The 18,282-nt window shown below is 44.5% G+C and overlaps 1 protein-coding gene across 3 annotated transcripts in view; it reads left to right on the top strand.

Annotated features, from left to right (window-relative positions):
* Positions 1–15,166, top strand: part of lyst (lysosomal trafficking regulator) — a 106,747-nt gene extending 91,581 nt beyond the window's left edge. For all 3 annotated transcript variants that reach the window (XM_056291395.1, XM_056291393.1, XM_056291394.1), the window contains 14 exons: positions 828–1,072; positions 1,605–1,671; positions 1,756–1,912; positions 4,084–4,224; positions 4,334–4,551; positions 4,655–4,885; positions 5,358–5,547; positions 5,640–5,776; positions 6,038–6,136; positions 6,590–6,729; positions 12,098–12,195; positions 12,301–12,457; positions 12,549–12,620; positions 12,824–15,166. In XM_056291395.1, the coding sequence (XP_056147370.1) occupies positions 828–1,072; positions 1,605–1,671; positions 1,756–1,912; positions 4,084–4,224; positions 4,334–4,551; positions 4,655–4,885; positions 5,358–5,547; positions 5,640–5,776; positions 6,038–6,136; positions 6,590–6,729; positions 12,098–12,195; positions 12,301–12,457; positions 12,549–12,620; positions 12,824–12,962 (2,091 nt within the window). In that variant the 3' untranslated portion in view covers positions 12,963–15,166. The remainder of the gene's footprint in view (positions 1–827; positions 1,073–1,604; positions 1,672–1,755; positions 1,913–4,083; positions 4,225–4,333; positions 4,552–4,654; positions 4,886–5,357; positions 5,548–5,639; positions 5,777–6,037; positions 6,137–6,589; positions 6,730–12,097; positions 12,196–12,300; positions 12,458–12,548; positions 12,621–12,823) is intronic.
* The last annotated feature ends 3,116 nt before the right edge of the window (positions 15,167–18,282 follow it).

The raw sequence follows: 18,282 nt of genomic DNA, 5'->3' as shown, positions 1-18,282 counted from the left end.
GGAAATTGGATAGGGCCACACCCTCTGTGAAATGTATTTATGCCGGGGGTGGTGACCGTTTTAAAATCTGATTTAGCACATAGAGTCGTAATAAAGTAGGACATTACGAAACATCAAATGATGTTCATCTACTTTTGATTTTCAGTCCCAAAAAAAGAAGAGAAAAGTGATTTAGTGTGCCTGAATCAACAGCATTTCAACAGATGCACTTATTTGTGGAGTTGATGCTATATTATTCTAATTATTTGTCTGCTACCTCAAATATCAGTTAACACCTAAAAAACTTGTTTTGGCATTTCTGATGATGAGCTGTGTCTGGGTGTCCCGCTTGAATTAAGCAGGTGTAGATGTTGGATGATTCCTAGAGCATTTTAACAGTGTACCATATTAGATTTTTATGTACAAAAAGCACTATATAAATTAAGTTTTGATTTTTATTGACTAATGGAGCAGCGATTTTCAAATTACTTCTTCTCGGGACTCACAGCTTTGCTGGTTTTCTATTCTGCCAGGTAGTCCACTCACCTGTTGTTTCAGATATTCAAGCCTCCAATCAGGGAGGTTGGAAGGTTCAGATTTAGACCTGGAACAACAGGTGAATTAACTACCTGCCAGTATATAAAACCAGCAGTACAGGTGGTATTTGAGGACTTGATTGGAAAACCACTGTCCCAGTGCATTTACGTAACATTTTGGGGTTAGAAGTCCATCCATCCATTATCCAAACCGCAAACTGCTGAGGAGTTAGCAGTGCTCCTTTCAAATTCTTCTTAAATTGGGATTATTGTAATGGATGTGAGGTAATAATTTTTGTGTGCTTGTTTCAGTTTCGTGATGACGTGTACCACAACATCCTGACCTCTGACCTACCCAACCTACTTGAGCATGGCAACATCACTGCGCTCACACAGTTGTGGGGCTCAGGACAGATCTCCAACTTTGAGTATCTCACACACCTCAACAAGCATGCTGGCCGCTCCTTCAATGACCTCATGCAGTATCCAGTATTCCCCTTTATCTTACGAGACTACACCAGTGAGACGCTAGATCTGCAGGACCCCAGCATCTATAGGTTGGTGTTGGATGTAACCTCTGCTATGAATAGGGATGTGTTTTAAAGGGTGTTTGAAATTTGATCTTATAATGATGACATCATAATTCTCTTAGTTTCCATTTGGCACATAATACATAAGCACAATTTGTGCATGTTCAGGCATTTACCTCCAAATTCATTCTCTCAATGAAGAGCTTTGTTACAAGCTTGAAAAAGATGATTTTTTTTTTCTTTAATTTAATTCCATCTGAAATTTCGGGCAAAATTGATTTTGTTTATTTTGATTACACAGTTTTTAAAGGTTGGGATTGAGTGTGTTGTTCTAAATTTTGACAGAAGTTTTTAAGACTGTCTTTAGAGATCAGGTAAGTTGTAGTTAGCATACATATAGTCTGTTATATATTTTGATCAACTGGATGCAATATAGATGACAAATAGATCCTCTCCGGAGTTGAGGCTCATGAATGGGGACTCAAACCTACTGTCATTTAACTCCAGAGAACATCATTGCTGATATACTGTTTTGTTTTTTTTCCACGTTGTCATACAGAAACTTGAGCAAACCCATTGCAGTCCAGTCAAAAGAAAAAGAAGATCGCTATGTTGACAACTACAAGGTATGTATGACCTGCTGTACGTCCTGCCTGTATTGGTGTATGTATATTAGTTATTAGACACTGATTGCTCTGCTGGTCCTGCAGTACCTGGAGGAGGAGTACAAGAAAGGTATTCGTGAAGATGACCCCATGCCTCCTGTTCAGCCCTACCACTACGGCTCTCACTACTCAAACAGTGGCACCGTGCTGCACTTCCTAGTCCGAATGCCACCCTTCACTAAGATGTTCCTGGCCTACCAGGGTGAGTTGCAAAGACCTTCTTATGTCAAGCAAAAACAAAGAACAAAACCCCTAACCAAGGTTCTTGTGGCGCAGTGGACTAATATGCTAGCGTCTAAAGCCCGACTGATATTATCAGCTGATATGAGCTAGCTGCAGATAATTGGGTATCGTGATTATAACTGCCGATAAAGGACAATAAAAAAGAAATGGAGAGATGGAAGATTGTCGCTGCATAGTTTGCAGTTCCACTGTTGGCAACACACGTGTTTGGAACACCGCAAATCACAACAATCAGCTGACCCAAGCAGATTCGAGCGGAGCAGAACACGGTGAAGTTAGTTTTAAGCTGATATTTGACAGACATCCACTAAGGATCCAGCAACTTGCCCTGTGGTTAAGAGTGAGCGCTAGGAGGTAATCTAACCGCCTGCCAACACTGGGTAAAACTGAGTAAGAAGACACCGCTGGATCTGGAGTGAACGTCTGTTGAATATCCAACTTAAAACTAACTTCACCATGGTGCATAGTAGCCCATGACGGAGATCATCTGTGTTCATGCTAAGTTGATAATTATCATGTGCAATACATTACTTAAATAATAATAAATATCGCCCATCAGTTCTCCTCTTAGCCCAAATAAGCCTGACAACATTCATGTCAGCCATGCCTGGTTTTGCTGCAGTAACATAAAAGCCAGTACCGTCAGCCAAACATCAAAAATACGTTTAACGTTATGGTGGTTGAGTGGTGTAGGCTACACTGTTGACAAACTTGATTGTAGGTTTATTTATGAAACTGTGGTAGTTCTAGCGACTAAACACACAACGGTCCTATCATTTCTTCTGTGTCACTTCTAAAAATTCTCTGGCAACATCGCTTGCAGCAGCTTATAACGCTGTCCATTGCTAAATTAGGTTAGCCACAAAGCTAGCTAATGCCATGTTTATCAGTGCAAGACCGCTACCATGCCTAAATGAAGCAATGGTAAATTTATCTGCGACTCACATTTCTGTAGTTAGTCGGTGCATTGGAAATTATTAAATCAGAGGGGGCACACCAATAAGCATGAGCTGAACAAGTATCTAACATGGCTTAGTAGCCAAAGTTATCTAGCTTCTGTTTCAAAAGTGTAGCATGAAATCGCAGTCGCAAGTCCTCATTGCAGTTATGTAGTATTAGATGCATTCAACAGCGGAGTTTACTCTAGGTGACTGTATCAGTTTACTGCATCAAAAATTTAACTTATTTCGTTGTACTTTTCTTCAAAGTACTATTTATGACATTAAAGCAAGTTTGCCTTATGTCATGTTATCTTGGTGAGGACTCAAATAAGTACACATAAATGTTAGGGAAAATCTTTATGTGTTTCTGAAGGGAAAAAAAAGTGTCAGCTGATATCATTATCGAATTTTAAATCCTCAAATATCGACAGTGGTATTGGTCTTAATAATCTGTATCGTTTGAGCTCTACTTGCGTCCGAACGTTGAGGTCCACAGTTCCAGCCTTGGTGTTACCTCTGGCTCAGCCAGGCATTGTAGGCAACACAATGGGCAGTTATCTTGAATGGGGAGCCATTAGGGGTAATGTGGGACTCTTTTTGTAATATGTTTTAGATATAAACATCTGTTTAATGAGAAGATGTAAATATTACATCTTTTTTGAGTCAGAGACAAATACACACGTTCTACATAGACAATGTATAGGCTTCACAAATGCCTTAAATGTTGATTGCCAGAAAATCCATATCTCTTCAACAACAGATGATTGTTGTTTATCTTAAAAAGCTTTTAGCTACTCTGCCACCTGATTGCATTATGTTGGCCTGCTCCATTTTGGAGCCCTTGATGTGAAAAGCTTTTACCATCGTGTGCCTAATGGAGGAACATCCTTATCTCAGATTGAATTGCTGTGGCTTCACTGCATCATATGCATGAGCCATGAAAGGATATTACCCTTTTTGTACTACTCTCTCATGTATTCATATCATAGATCTTTTTTTTTTGTCTCTGACCATAGCCTCACCCTTCCTCTTATCATTTATCGCTCCCCCTCTTGTCATTTAATGTTTCCCTCCTCTGTCTCTCATCTGATCCGCTCAAGTGTCCCCTCCTTTCAAGTGATTATAATTATGTGTGGATCTTTTCAATCAGAGATGAATCTGTAATTGGATTGTGTTTGGCCTTAATCAGACCAGAGCTTTGATATCCCGGACCGGACCTTTCACTCCATGAACACCACATGGCGCCTCTCCTCCTATGAGTCCATGACTGATGTCAAAGAACTCATTCCAGAGTTCTTCTACCTCCCAGAATTCCTGGTCAACAGAGAGGGTAGGAAATGGCACTCCTAAATATTTTCCATGATCTTTCATTCCTCTTTGCAGTCATTTGAATTTACATTGCCAATTTGAAACAAGTACGACTTTCGTTATCTCCACAGGCTTTGACTTTGGGGTGCGTCAGAACAGCGAGCGGGTCAATCATGTAAACCTACCCCCATGGGCCCGGAATGACCCACGTCTCTTTATCCTGATCCATCGGCAGGCACTGGAGTCGGACCAGGTCTCCCAGACACTCTGCCAGTGGATTGACCTGGTGTTTGGGCTTAAGCAGAAAGGCAAAGCTGCTGTCCAGGCCATCAATGTCTTCCACCCAGCTGTAAGGGGCTGTTGAACTCTATTGACTATTGTAAAATTAGAGATAATGTTTTTTTGTAGTTGCCTTTCGTTAGTGACTTCACTGTTCTTGTTCCCTTCCCCAGACCTATTTTGGCATGGACGTCTCAGCTGTAGAGGACCCGGTGCAGCGGCGAGCCTTAGAGACCATGATCAAAACATATGGACAGACTCCCAGGCAGCTGTTCAATGGATCCCACATAAGCAGGGCTGGCCCCAGGCTCATGATGGAGGGGGAGCTGCCTGCAGCTATGGGTCTCCTAGTGCAGCTTGCATTTAGGGAAAACAGAGAACAGACCAAGGAAATAGTCTATCCGGTAGGAGGTGGTGGTGGGAGGAAGTCTCCTCATTCATCTTTAAAGATTACTGTTTTGGCCAGCTTATGTAACATGACATTAAGGTGTCTTCTTGCATAGTCTTTGTAGAGAAACATATAGACACCCATATACATATTTGATTAGCGATGTTAGAATACTTTTGCTGAGTAGCAATACTTACGTAGTTAGATTTCAGTGCCTTGCAAAATGATACATTAGCATCGTTGATTGGCATTATTGAAGTATAGCATCCACTCTGCAGTCACCAGCTAATAGTTGGAATACACCATGTTTTCTGCTGGGGACTGAAACAACAACCATTTTATTATTAATAAGTCTTATTAACTCAAGACCATCTTTAACTTATGCTTCTGAAGAACAAGAACCATACAGTGGTGTGGCCCTAACTCAATACAATAGCCATGATTTTATCTTTCTTCCACGTCATTCTCCCTTTTTCTCCCATCAACAGAGCCCCCTCCCATGGATCAAAGGTTTGAAGTGGGGTGAATATGTAGGATCTCCCAGTGCTCCAGATCCGGTGGTATGCTTCAGCCAGCCCCATGGAGAGAGGTTTGGATCACTGCTCGCTCTCCCAACACGAGCCATATGTGGGCTGTCACGCAAATTCTGCCTTATGATGATTTACAGCAAGGAGCAGGGTAAGAAGTCCATTAGTGGGGTACAACTGACATGAGCTAGATCTATTGACCACAGACAGGGGCCACTGATTGGTTCATCCTCTCTTCTGTAGGTGTCAGAAGCATGCACAGCACAGACATCCAGTGGTCTGCCATCTTGAGCTGGGGCTATGCAGACAACATGTTGAGATTGAAGAGCAAGCAAAGCGAGCCACCCATCAACTTCATCCAGTGTTCACAGCTTCACCAGGTAAACTCAAGTTTGACGCCCCCACCACCATCGTTTCACACATGCTCGGTCGAGCACATGCTGAGTGAACACCACAGTAATCAGGCAAAAATGTAATATGACCTCTCTTGGTAGAAGTGTTTGGGGAAAACAAATCCAGAGCACCCTTTCGTGAAAGGATGCAATCTCTCTTTGTATATCACTTGGCTTAGAGGATTCCCCAGTCATCTGTGTTGGGCTGCTCATTCCTTTTGTCTGTTCGTCCATCTGCCTCTCTCCTAGGTGACCAGCTGTGCCTGGGTGCCCGATGGCTGCCAGCTATTCACAGGTAGCAAGTGTGGAGTCATCACCGCCTACAGCAACCGCTTCACTAGCACCACTGTGAGTTTCCATAGCAACCCCCCCCCAACCTGCTGCCTCCACAACGTCCACCCACCTTCCATTATCTCCCCTCAGCTCACATAAGCACATAAGCATAGGGCCTTTCAGTAGCGGCTTCAATTGATGTATCGCAGTTGCCCTAGAAACAATGCTATTGAGCCTACAAGTGGGATTATGGCTCTGCAAGTTCAGTCATCAGAAAGACTTTCAGATTTTTATCAGCCTCTATCAATGGACAACCAGGCTTTCTCTTCGTCTCCATCTCTGGAGAATGTCTCAAAAGCCATCAATTTCAATTGCATCCTTGTGATAGCAGGCATAAAGAGAGATTGATAAAATCACCAACAACTTAACTCTACCCTTCCAGTATCTATGGGTATTGGCTACATTATCCCTGATATCATGCTGGCTTTTGGAGAACTGACTCCCTTTGTGCGTTTGAATGCTTTCCAGCCCACAGAGATGGAAGTGGAGTCTCAGGTCCACCTGTATGGACACACAGCAGAAGTCACCAGCCTATTTGTGTGTAAGCCCTACAGCATCCTCATCAGTGTTAGCAAAGATGGCACCTGTATCCTCTGGGACCTAAACAGGTGAGCATGCCAGAGATGTGATTCGGGAAAATAGAAGGGAACTATATGGATGTACACATAGGGTTGGGCAATATGGATGAAATTGTCATCATGATAACCACAGGGAATTTTATTAAGATATTTGCTTACATATGCATAAATCTACTGTTTAAGAATCCAGCTGAGGTGTATTTCATTGAATGTATAGCAATGTAAAGTGGAGTAAAGGAAAGGAAGGAGAAAAGGACTTGTACCGATTGGCTAGACAGAGGGACCAAGCTGGGAAGGATGTGCAGCAGGTAAGGGCATTCAAGGATAGAGATGGAAATGTGCTGACAAGTGAGCAGAGTGTGTTGAGAAGGTGGAAGGAGTACTCTGAAGGGCTGATAAATGAAGAAAATGAGAGAGAGAGAATGTTGGATGATGTGGGGATAGTGAATCAGGAAGGACAGTGGATTAGCAAAGAAGAAGTGAGGGCAGCTGCAACTATAAAGAGGATTAAGAGGGGAAAGGCAGTTGGTCCAGATGACATACCTGTGGAGGCATTGAGATGTTTAGGAGAGATGGCAGTGGAGTTTTTAACTAGATTGTTTAACACAATCTTGGAAAGTGAGAGGATACCTGAGGAGTGGAGAAGAAGCATACTGGTACCAATTTTCAAGAATACGGGTGATGTGCAGAACTGTAGCAACTACAGAGGTATAAAGTTGATCAGCCACAACATGAAGATATGGGAAAGTAATAGAAGCTAGGTTAAGAAGAGAGGTGATGATTAGCGAGCAGCAGTATAGTTTCATGTCATGAAAGTGCACCACAGATGTGATGTTTGCTTTGAGAATGTTGATTGAGAAGTATAGAGGAGGTCAGAAGGAGTTACATTGTGTCTTTGTGGATTTAGAGAAAGCATATTACAGGGTGCCGAGAGAGGAGGTGTGGTATTGTATGAGGAAGTCGAGAGTTGCAGAGAAGTATGTAGGAGTGGTGCAGGATATGTATGAGGGAAGTGTGACAGTGGTGAGGTGTGTGGTGGGAATGACAGATGGGTTCAAGGTGGAGGTGGGATTACATCAAGGAATCGGCTCTGAGCCCTTTCGTGTTTGCAATGGTGATGGACAGGTTGATGGACGAGATCAGGCAGGAGTCTCCGTGGACTATGATGTTTGCGGATGATATTGTGATCTGTAGCGAGAGTAGGGAGCAGGTTGAGGAGAGCCTGGAGAGGTGGAGGTATGCACTGGAGAGAAGAGGAATGAAAGTCAGTAGGAGCAAGATGGAATACATATGTGTGAATGAGAGGGAGGACAGCGGAATGGTGGGATACAAGGAGTAGAGGTGATGAAGGTGGATGAGTTTAAAAAGTTGGGGTCAACTGTCCAAAGTAACGGGGAGTGCAGAAGAGAGGTGAAAAAGAGAGTGCAGGCAGGGTGGAGTGGGTGAAGAAGAGTGACAGGGGTGATTTGCGACAGAAGGGTACCAGCAAGAGTTAAAGGGAAGGTTTACAAGATGGTTGTGAGATCAGCTATGTTGTATGGTTTGGAGACAATGGCACTGACGAAAACACAGGAGGCGTAGCTGGAGGTGTCAGAGTTGAAGATGCTAAGATTTTCATTGGGAGTGATGAAGAAGGACAGGATTAGGAATGAGTATATTAGAGGGACAGCTCAGGTTGGATGGTTTGGCGACAAAGCAAGAGAAGCAAGATTGAGATGGCTTGGACATGTGTGGAGGAGAGATGCTGGGTATATTGGGAGAAGGATGCTGAATATGGAGCTGCCAGGAAGAGGAAAAGAGGAAGGCCAGAGAGGAGGTTTATGGATATGGTGAGGGAGGACATGCAGGTGGCTGGTGTGACAGAGGAAGATGCAGAGGACAGGAAGAAATGGAAACCGATGATCCGCTGTGGCAACCCCTAATGGGAGCAGCCGAAAGTAGTAGTAGAAGTAGTAGTATAGCGATGTAAAGTATGATATCAAACCAAAACTTGTAGTCAAATAGTAGTCACTTAAATATTTCATCATTAATTTAGGCAACAAAACTGCCTAAGACAATGTGTCACAAAATGATTTATTAATATGATTTATTAAGAATTGAATTACTGTCCAGTTTTTACAGGAAATTTTGGCACAAATTGGCTCCCCTTCTTACTGAGATCTTAAATGAATCTTTTAACTTAGGCTGCCTCTCAGAGACACTAACCCAAGCCTCCATTTCTTTGACTCTTAAAAGGCAAAGACCCCTTGTCTTATGCATCATACCACCCAATTAGTCTTCTAAATGTTGACTTTAAATTATCTAAATTACCGGTACAGGAGTTGGAATCTCTCCCCTCTATAATTTCCCCTGACCAGATTGTGTTCATTCAAAATAGGCACTCATTTTTTAACCTTAGTTAAGTGTTTAATGCAATTTATAATCGTTCTCCCTCTGTCCTTCCTGAAGCCTTGATATCGTTAGATGCCGAGAAGGCATTCGACAGAGTGGAGTGGGATTACTTTTTTTTTCCTCTTTAAAAATTTTTGTTTTGGGGGCAGTTTCACTTCATGGATTAAATTGCTTTATTTGTCTCCTCAAGCATCATTCAGAACTAATAATATAAATTCAGAGTATTTTAATTTGTATCGATCCACTAGACAGGACTGCCCTCTTACTCGAACCCCTCTCAAATGCACTTAGGACCAACCCCATCAGCTCTGACATACATAGGAATGGAGTAGAAATAAAGGCCTCCTTGTACGCAGATGATCTACTCTTATTTCTTTCCAATCTTTCTCTGTCTATCCCCACTGCTCTAGACATACTTCAAAACTTGGGTAAAATATCTGGGTTGATCTGGGTTGATATCTGGGTTGATCCTTAGTAAGAGTGAACTATTTGCTGTTATTAAGGCAGCCCGAGATTACCCATTGTCTGATTTACTGTTCAAAATTGCTCGACAGGTGTTTGTGTATCTGGAAGTCAGTATTCCCCAAAAGATGGAGACCTTTATAAGGAGAATTTTGCACCTCTCCTGTCACAAACTCGCAACGATTTTGCTCATTGGTCTTTGCTTAACCTATTGGTAGTTGCAAGGATTAACTCCATTAAAATGAATGTCCTCCCTCGCTTCCCCTACCTCTTTCAGTGTATCCTGCTCTTCATCCCTCAGACCTTTTTCCAGAAATTGGACAGTTTACTCATAGAATTTATCTGGAACTATAAAATTCCACGGCTGCACAAGCAATACTTGCAAAGACCTAAGTCACTAGGGGGGACTGTCTCTACCAAACTTTGTTTTACTATTGGGCTGCTAATATTAGATCATTTAATTACTGGCTACAATATGAGAGCTTCAATATTCATCCTACCTGGCTAAACATTGAGGCAAACTCTGCTGACCTGGCATCATTGAAAGCACTTACATATGCTCCAATTACGTCCTCTGTATGTCTATATGCAAAAAATAAAAATAAATAAATAAAATGCAATTGTGAAGTCATCCTTTAAGATCTAGTTTCAGTTTAGACGTTACTTTGGTTTATATTTATTCTCTATTAATGCCTACTTAATTTCTAATCATGTATTTTCTCCTTCCCTAGTAGATGGTGTGTTTTTTGTCTGGTCCAATGCAGGTGTCAAATCCTTCAAAGATTTATACATTAACAACGTTTTTGCATCCTTTCAGCAGCTGTCAGACCGTTTTCCACTTCCTAAAGACCACTTTTCTAGATACTTAACATTCTGTAATTTTGTACTTAATACCTTCCCTGGTTTTCCCAACCTGCTAGAGGATTCTCCGTCTTGATGCTTTTTTTGACTCCATCTCCATCTCTGAAAAGGGCTATCTCTAGAATCTACAATCAGATTCGTAACTTTTAAGCATAGACTCATTTGATTCAATTGTTAATATGGGAGACAGATTTGGGGGAGTAAATATCCTGTGCGGTTTTGGGAGAGATTCTGGGAAGAGTACACAGCTCCTCTATTTGTGCAAAGCATGGTTTGATACAATGTAAAGTGGTGCACCACACTTAGCCTATCTAAGATTTACAAAGATGTCTCCCCGGTCTGTGACAGATGTCATCAGGCCCCTGCCAATCTTATACTTAGGCTCTGGCTTTGTCCATCCTTGTTTAACTTCTGGACAGTGATTTTTAATACTTTGTCTGACATACTGGGCCGGAAGCTTGACCCCACCTCTTTCAGTGCTCTCCTCGGGGTGTCAGTGTCTTTGCCCGCTTTATCCCAGAAGAATGTAATTACCTTCATTTTACTGGCTAAGAGACTGATCCTGATGAAGTGGAAATCTCCTGCACCCCCGGCTCGTACACATTGGATTCAGGACGTACTATGGGGGGGGGGATTTTCCCCCCTTTTTCTCCCCAATTGTGAATTGTACCCGTCCAATTACCCCACTGTTCTGAGCCATCCTGGTCACTGCTCCACCCTCTCTGCCAATCCGGGGAGGGCTGCGGACTACCACATGCCTTCTCCGATACATGTGGAGTCGCCAGCCGCTTCTTTTCACCTGACAGTGAGGAGTTTCGCCTGGGGGACGTACCATGTGGGAGGATCATGTTATCCCCCCCCCCTTGAACAGGCAACCTGACCGACCAGAGGAGGCGCTAATGCATCGACCAGGACACACCCACATTTGACTTCCCATCCGCAGACACGGCCAATTGTGTCTGTAGGGATGCCCGACCAAGCCGGGGGTAATAACATGGGGATTCGAACCGGTCATCCCCTTGTTGGTAGGCAACGGAATAGACCACTACGCTACCCAGACCCCCCCCCGTACTATACTTTCTTAAGCTCGAGAAAATAAGGCTGTCCCTCCAAAGAATGTCCAATGCATTTGTCAAGGTCTGGGGCCCCTTTCTCAAGTACATCAAGTTCAGATATTAAAAAAAAAAAATTAATTATGGAAGGGTAAGGGGTGGCAATGTGAGTTTTTCTTTTCTTTCTGTTTTGTTTTGCTTTAATGGGTAGAGACCCAACATTAATGTGCTATTGAACGTCCTCATTGTTATGTGTTTTTATTTTCCAGTTAAATGTTTTCCTGCTGGTATGTGTGTGTACGATATTGTTCCGGGTTTAGCGGGTTCAGTGCCCACTTATTAAAAATACACGTCTTTGTTCTCTGATGGAACATTTTAAAGACAATTGTTGTTCTTGACGAAAATGTTGTATAATCCTGCAAAACCCAATAATAAATAAATAAATAACTTGAATTATTGCCCAGCCCTATGTCCAGCATGTAAAAGACTTTAAACCATGTGTGTTTGCGTGTATAGATCTTAACAAAATTGAACTTTTTGCAGTGAAATGCACAGCTTTGTGTTTGCAGGGCAGCATTTCAGCGGTATTTTTGTGGCTGTTTGGTCTGTAAACAGTTGGTTATTTCTTTCAGGCTGTGTTATGTACAAAGCCTGACAGGCCACAAAAGCCCCGTGACAGCAGTGTCTGCCAGTGAGACCACAGGAGACATTGCAACAGTTTGCGATTCAGGCAAGGACCCCACCTCGTTGTACAGTGTATTTTTACTTCTCGATATTTTTTTTTTCTCCTTTGGTCATTTGACGTCACTCATGATATCTGCTCACTTGTGTACAGTGGGGGGAGGTAGCGACCTGCGTCTGTGGACGGTGAACGGGGATCTGATCGGCCACGTCCACTGCAGAGAGATAATCTGCTCTGTGGCCTTCTCCAATCAGCCCGAGGGTGTATCTGTGAATGTCATCGCTGGGGGGCTCGAGAACGGCGTGGTCAGGTGCGCATTGTTGTGTGCGTTTGTGTGTATATGTTTAATTTTCTTTCTAAGGTCAAATTGGACTGACTGCCTTTGTTTTTAAAATGATCAGACTTTGGAGTACCTGGGATTTAAAGCCAGTGAGAGAGATCACCTTCCCCAAGTCGAGCAAACCTATCATCAGGTAATATGATGTGTTATTTATGTTTCAGCCAATATGTCCTTTGCTTTCGTTTGATAGCCCATCACAGTTCTTACCTGCTGCCATGTACCCTTTGTTTTAATTCCTGTTTGGGAACCAAAACGGCACAAATGAAGGCAACCCTGTATTTCTGCTGGCCAGTAGCCAAGTCTTTGACATTGTTCCTGTGTTTGTCTCTACCTCAGCCTGACCTACTCATGTGACGGCCACCACCTCTACACAGCCAACAGCGAAGGCACAGTAATGGCCTGGTGTCGGAGGGACCAGCAGCGCATGAAACTTCCCATGTTCTACTCCTTCCTAAGCAGTTACGCAGCAGGTTGACGCCTTCCAGAGGCACACCTTGTACCTTTACTCCGCGACAGCTCTTTGTCCATGCCAGCCTCTCCAGGCGCAGTCTTTCCCCCTCCTACTGGAACAAAGAAATGTCAGCATGACTCTGCCGTGCCTCTGGACCCTGCCCTGACTCTTCTGTATAAAGCCATCCCGATCTGAACAAACGCTACCCAAGCCACTCCCAATATAAAGCAATGAAATTATAAAAAAAAAGTACTATATGTATATATATTTATAGACCCACTGTAGTAGAGAGGTTGGGCTAAGTGGAGTGAGACTTTAGCTGAAATTGCAACAGACACTTTATACAAAACAACATTTCTGGAGTGTGTAAGATTTGATTTGTCGTTTGTCTTCGGTATTGCATTCGAGTCCTTTTTAGTTTTCTCATCTGATCTCTGCCTGGTGTCATTGCCGATGCTGACTTTGCCGTTCCTAATAAGCTGCTATATACTGGCCAAGTCAGATTGGAAGTGAGGAGACACTTTGCCTGCTGCATGTCGCCTGAAGGATTGCTGCTGGAGCTCAGAGAGAGCGTCCTGCTGATGCTGCAGTATCTGGGAGGAAGCCACTCCTTATGTCTGTCAACAGACAATGTCCTGCCCCCCCGTGGGAGTGAGACACCGCTCTGCTGGGCTGTCCACACTACTTAAGTCTCAGCACCTGTTCCTCAGTTCTGGATCATTGCATACTTGTACACCAGCCTGGCAGAGGAGGGGGTGAGGGAAGCTTCGGTTTGTTTGGATGCGTTGCTCCTTGTATTGCCTGTTGTTTCGTCCTACTTTCGCATGCTAGAATGATTCCAACCTTGTGCGTGGGTGTGAGTGTGCCTGTTTAGATGTGAGAAATACTGCCATCATACTCTTTTGTTGCGCCCTGCCTTGTTTAAACCTTGTTCTGCTGTCTATTTATTATCAGTGCTGAGGAGACTCATCTTTGCTCCCTTTTTGTGTTGCTCCTCTTGTTTACCGTCTTAAAATGTCCACATCTCTCAAACGCATTAAAACCTATCACTACTTCCTAGGGCTCACTAAAATTAATGACTGAAATCAACACTAGGAGACTGAGAAAGCAATCAACAAAACCAGCATCAGATGCTGTTGCAGCCCATAGGGGTATTCTCTGGAGAACCATAGAGGAAGCTCTTGAATGGCCCTCTCTGCTCTACATCGCTATTCTCGGTGCCTGAACAGTGTTACACAAAGACCGTACTGGCTGGGTGAAGTGAGGGACATTTTGTCCAGCAGTGAAAAGATATTTTGAGGGCCACACTGATGCTCACACTTCTGATGGGAATTAAAGCATACTGGTTAGATAAACCTTGCCCGGGATTCATTCTCGTCCTCTCTGGTTTCAAAATCTTAATACAACCCACACGCTCTTCAATAAAAGGAAAACAATTCAGTAGTATATTCAACCTACCAATGTATACATGGCTGTACGACTTTCAACACATTCCCAGTCAAATTAGTGCACAAAGATTGGTTTGGTTTTTGTATTTTGTCATGACGGAAAAGGTTGGAGCAGTTTTTAATGGGATGGGACCACCGCTAATAGTCCAAGCCATTGATCTGTGTGGTCTCGGTTTGCCATGTGACATGAGTTCTAAAATTTGTCTCCTGAAAAATGTATACCACCATGCAATATAAGGTATTAAGGACGATGATGCCTATGGTCATTTTATGATTTTCTATATTAGGGAGAAAACTAAGGATACTGGATAAAGTTCAATGTTCTGTTTTTGCCTTTGCAGTCATTAATGGAAGAAATAATTAATGTCTTACGTTTCTCACTCCTGACTTGACTGAAACGTGTTTACGAGAAAGGGAAAAAAATCAATGACTTTCGTGACGTCACCCCTTTAATGCGACTGTCTTGACCGCACCCATCCAAACCCCGCGCTGAACTCTTGTTTGATTTGCTCCACGGATGTTTACAGTGGTGTCCCGCTCGCACGTGTACATACAGCTCCCCTTTGACCCCCACGTCATCTGAAGGCGTTGTCTCGGCTGCTGCAGGCAGAATTACCCCCAAGCTGTTCTCCTGGACATTTGTAGGGGTGGGTCGACTCGGTCTGTTTCGAGAAATTTGCAGCAAAAAAAAAAAAAAACGCAGGGAGGAAGATGGGGAGGAGGGGGGTGGTGGGCATAATGAAAGTTGTGCTATTTGACGCAGAAGAAACTATATATTTTTTTCTGTTGATAAATCGAGCTATGCATCACGTGAGACCACTTGTCTTTCTCCTTAAAAATGTGTGTGGTTTTCCTTTTTCTCCCGCCCTCTTCCATCGTGCCCTTCCCGGGCTGCCTTTGCAAAGTGCAAGTCCGGAAAGGCCGCGTTTGTTTGGTTGCATCTCGTTTTGTTTTTGTTTTTGTTTGAATGGATGAAGCAAGCGACCACATTTCAAATATAAATATTTATTATAAATACACGCGCTGCGTCGGCTTTGTTTTAAGCGCACGTCTATCTGACGGCGATCCCGCGCGGAGGAGAGCGTCCGTCTCTACGTCAGCGGATGAAGCGATACTTGAGTGGCGCGCGTGCGTGCGCGTGAGCGCGCACGGACGAGATAGAACGGCACATCGGGAGGACCCGGTGATGTCAAAGCTGATGTCAAAACGAACGGGGAAAGCCTCCAAATCCCCGGCGCGTTGCGCAGTAATAAAGCGAGCCCGGCTCCTCTTGTGACTTGTCCTCTCTGTGGCGGAGCTCCTGCTCCATCCATTCTCATCCTCGTCACACCGAGAGGTGGTCCCCCCCCCCCCTCACCCCGCCGCCGCCCGCCCCCCCCCCCGCCCCGCCGCCCCTCTGCAGGCGAGAGCTATTGCTCAAGTGCAGCTTCGGTCGCTCATCAACGAATCCGACCGTTTGGACCCAACCCGGCCACACTGGGATATGCGTGAAGGCACGACGCGTCTTTAAAAGCGGGACCGGCGCAAACCGCACGTCACGGCCGATCTTCTTCTTCTTCTTCTTCTTCTTCTTCGTCCCACCCCCCACCCTCCCCACACACACCACCACCCCCCCCACCCCCCAAGACGTAAAGGTAGCGGGGTTTCCTCCATCCTTCTCTCGTTTGAAATTTTGACAGATCCCTTTTGTCGTTGGGTGGAGCCAAGCCGGAATTCTCCAAATTGGACTCCTCGCCACGCACGTTTCAGGTAGGTAGGTGGGTGCGCAGCCCCGCTTTAATCTGCACATTGTAAATTACGCAACGAAGGATGATTGTTATTGTTTTTGTTTTTTTTCCTCCGTAACTTGTTTTTTTTTCCTCCACCCCCCTCCACCTCCTCCTGCTCCCCTCCATCCAAAACCGCTGTGCATATGCAACCGCGTGGCGCCGTAATGTATGCTATTTTCTGTTCTGTGTGCACTAAAGGGCCGCCGCTGGCGTTAGAATTGGATCCATAAATTGGAAAAAGGGGGGGGGGGCCCCTTTAGGTACTGACAGGGATCCACAGCGCCGCGGCTGCGTCGTTAAATTTGGGTTGCACGTTTAGAGACCCGATTATTGCCCCATCGCAGTCGTGCAGCCCATGGGGTGGATGGAGAACGAAGGGCCTAGTAGCGTTTAAAGGCTATGCATTGGTTTATTGGCTTTGTCGGGTGCGACCCGAAAAAAGGAGGGAGTTACGCTGAATAGTCGTCTCACTATCCATGTCCCCTTGCAAAGCCTCCGCTTTTTTAAGGGGTCTGGTTTTTAGGCACAGTCACACATGACTCAATTTTAGGTAAATTGCATTAAAAAGAAAATAACCGATCGATACTCGTGAATTGGTGCCAGTGCGCCCTGCCCCAATGAGATGTCAACATTTTCTCTGATCACCTGCGGGGTGGTGGTTTTATCACTGGACATAGTAGCAGTCAGGCCTGTAATAAAGGCTGGACATGAACTTGCAAACGCATATGCAGCAACGCTACGACAGACGGGACTGGTAGTTACAAATCATCTGCTTTTGACATCTATATATAGCCGATAACCTACAGTGTCCTCTACTTTTAAGGGCCCTCAACGAGAAATGAGTAAGAAGAAGAGCTCCTATTTAAGGCTACAGCTGCACAGGCTTCTGCAGGGCTTATTCGTGCATGGCCTCGACACCTGTGGACAGGTTGTGTCACGCCACACTTCCGTATTAATACTTCATTGGAAGAGAGGCTGCGGTAATGAAGGCCAAACCGCGTCAATTAGCGATTAAACGGGTCTGATTGGCTGCCGAGCCTCCTTCCCTTTTATTGCCCGCACCCCCGACTAACGCCCTGCAGCAGCAGCCCTGGCCTAAATAACTGCCCTGCCCTCGGTAATGTTATCCCGCACAACACCCTAACATTACTGAAGTGTAAAAACGACACACCGGTAGGATTTCTTATTTTACCTTTTCTACACTTAAGTAACAAGAGATTATTTTCGTCAGGCCCAAGTAAGCCTACCTCATTCCGCGACCTTCTTTTTTCTGGCCCTCTTCCCTCCGGAGGCTCTTCCAGCGTCGTTAAAATCAGTTTCTTCGTCAGTTTGGCGCAGTTTCGAGGTGAGTATGAACAGCAACCCCCCTCTGCAAGCTAGCAACGTTACCGTAGCTAACCGCTGTAGCTAGCTAGCTAGCTATTGTAACCGGTTATTTTCTCGCCCGGTGCGGGATTCGATACGGGGTGTGCTGCGCCACAAGGCGACGTCGCTAACCGCTCGGCTAAAGGGTCAGACCCGTTAGCTAGGGGCTAACGTGTCTTATTAGTAGTTTACACTAGCTAGCTCGTTACATGGTCGGCAGGTTTTAAGCGGTTGTTGAAGAATAAAGAATTTCCACTTTCTTCTCTTTTCGTGCCGTGTTTCGGTGCTGCGTCGTCGTTTGCCGTTAACCTTTTTCCGTCGTATCTGTTCTCGTTGGTTTAGGTCGTGTCTGGCGAAGAAAAAAAAGGGAAGTTTCTAAAACTCGCCAGCTTTACCGCTGTGCTCAGAAGTCACCGGAAGTTCTTGTTATGATCTGCGCAGCCATTTTGTTTCGCTCGTCTGCAAATAATGCACCGCTGCACTCGTTGCCTCTTATTTTTTACAGGTGTAAACTACTAATAAGACCCGTTAGCTCTGACCCTTTAGCCGAGCGTTTAGTGACGTCGCCTTGTGGTGCAGTACACCCCATATCGAATCCCGCACCGGGCAAGAAGATAACCGGCTACAATACGAATTTTCTTTGTTTCGTTTAATTCATATGTGGAAAGATGAAACCGGTTTCGTGGAAACGATTTTGACAGTTTGGAGTGGTAGGCCTAAAGCTAGACCGGTGGGAGACACTGGGGGGGGGGGGGGTGGATG

The sequence above is a fragment of the Lampris incognitus genome, chromosome 13 (genome assembly GCF_029633865.1).
Source record: "Lampris incognitus isolate fLamInc1 chromosome 13, fLamInc1.hap2, whole genome shotgun sequence".
NCBI classification, from domain to species: domain Eukaryota; kingdom Metazoa; phylum Chordata; class Actinopteri; order Lampriformes; family Lampridae; genus Lampris; species Lampris incognitus.
The sequence above is the reverse complement of the archived record's forward strand: the minus strand, read 5'-3'. Positions and strand labels throughout refer to the sequence as shown.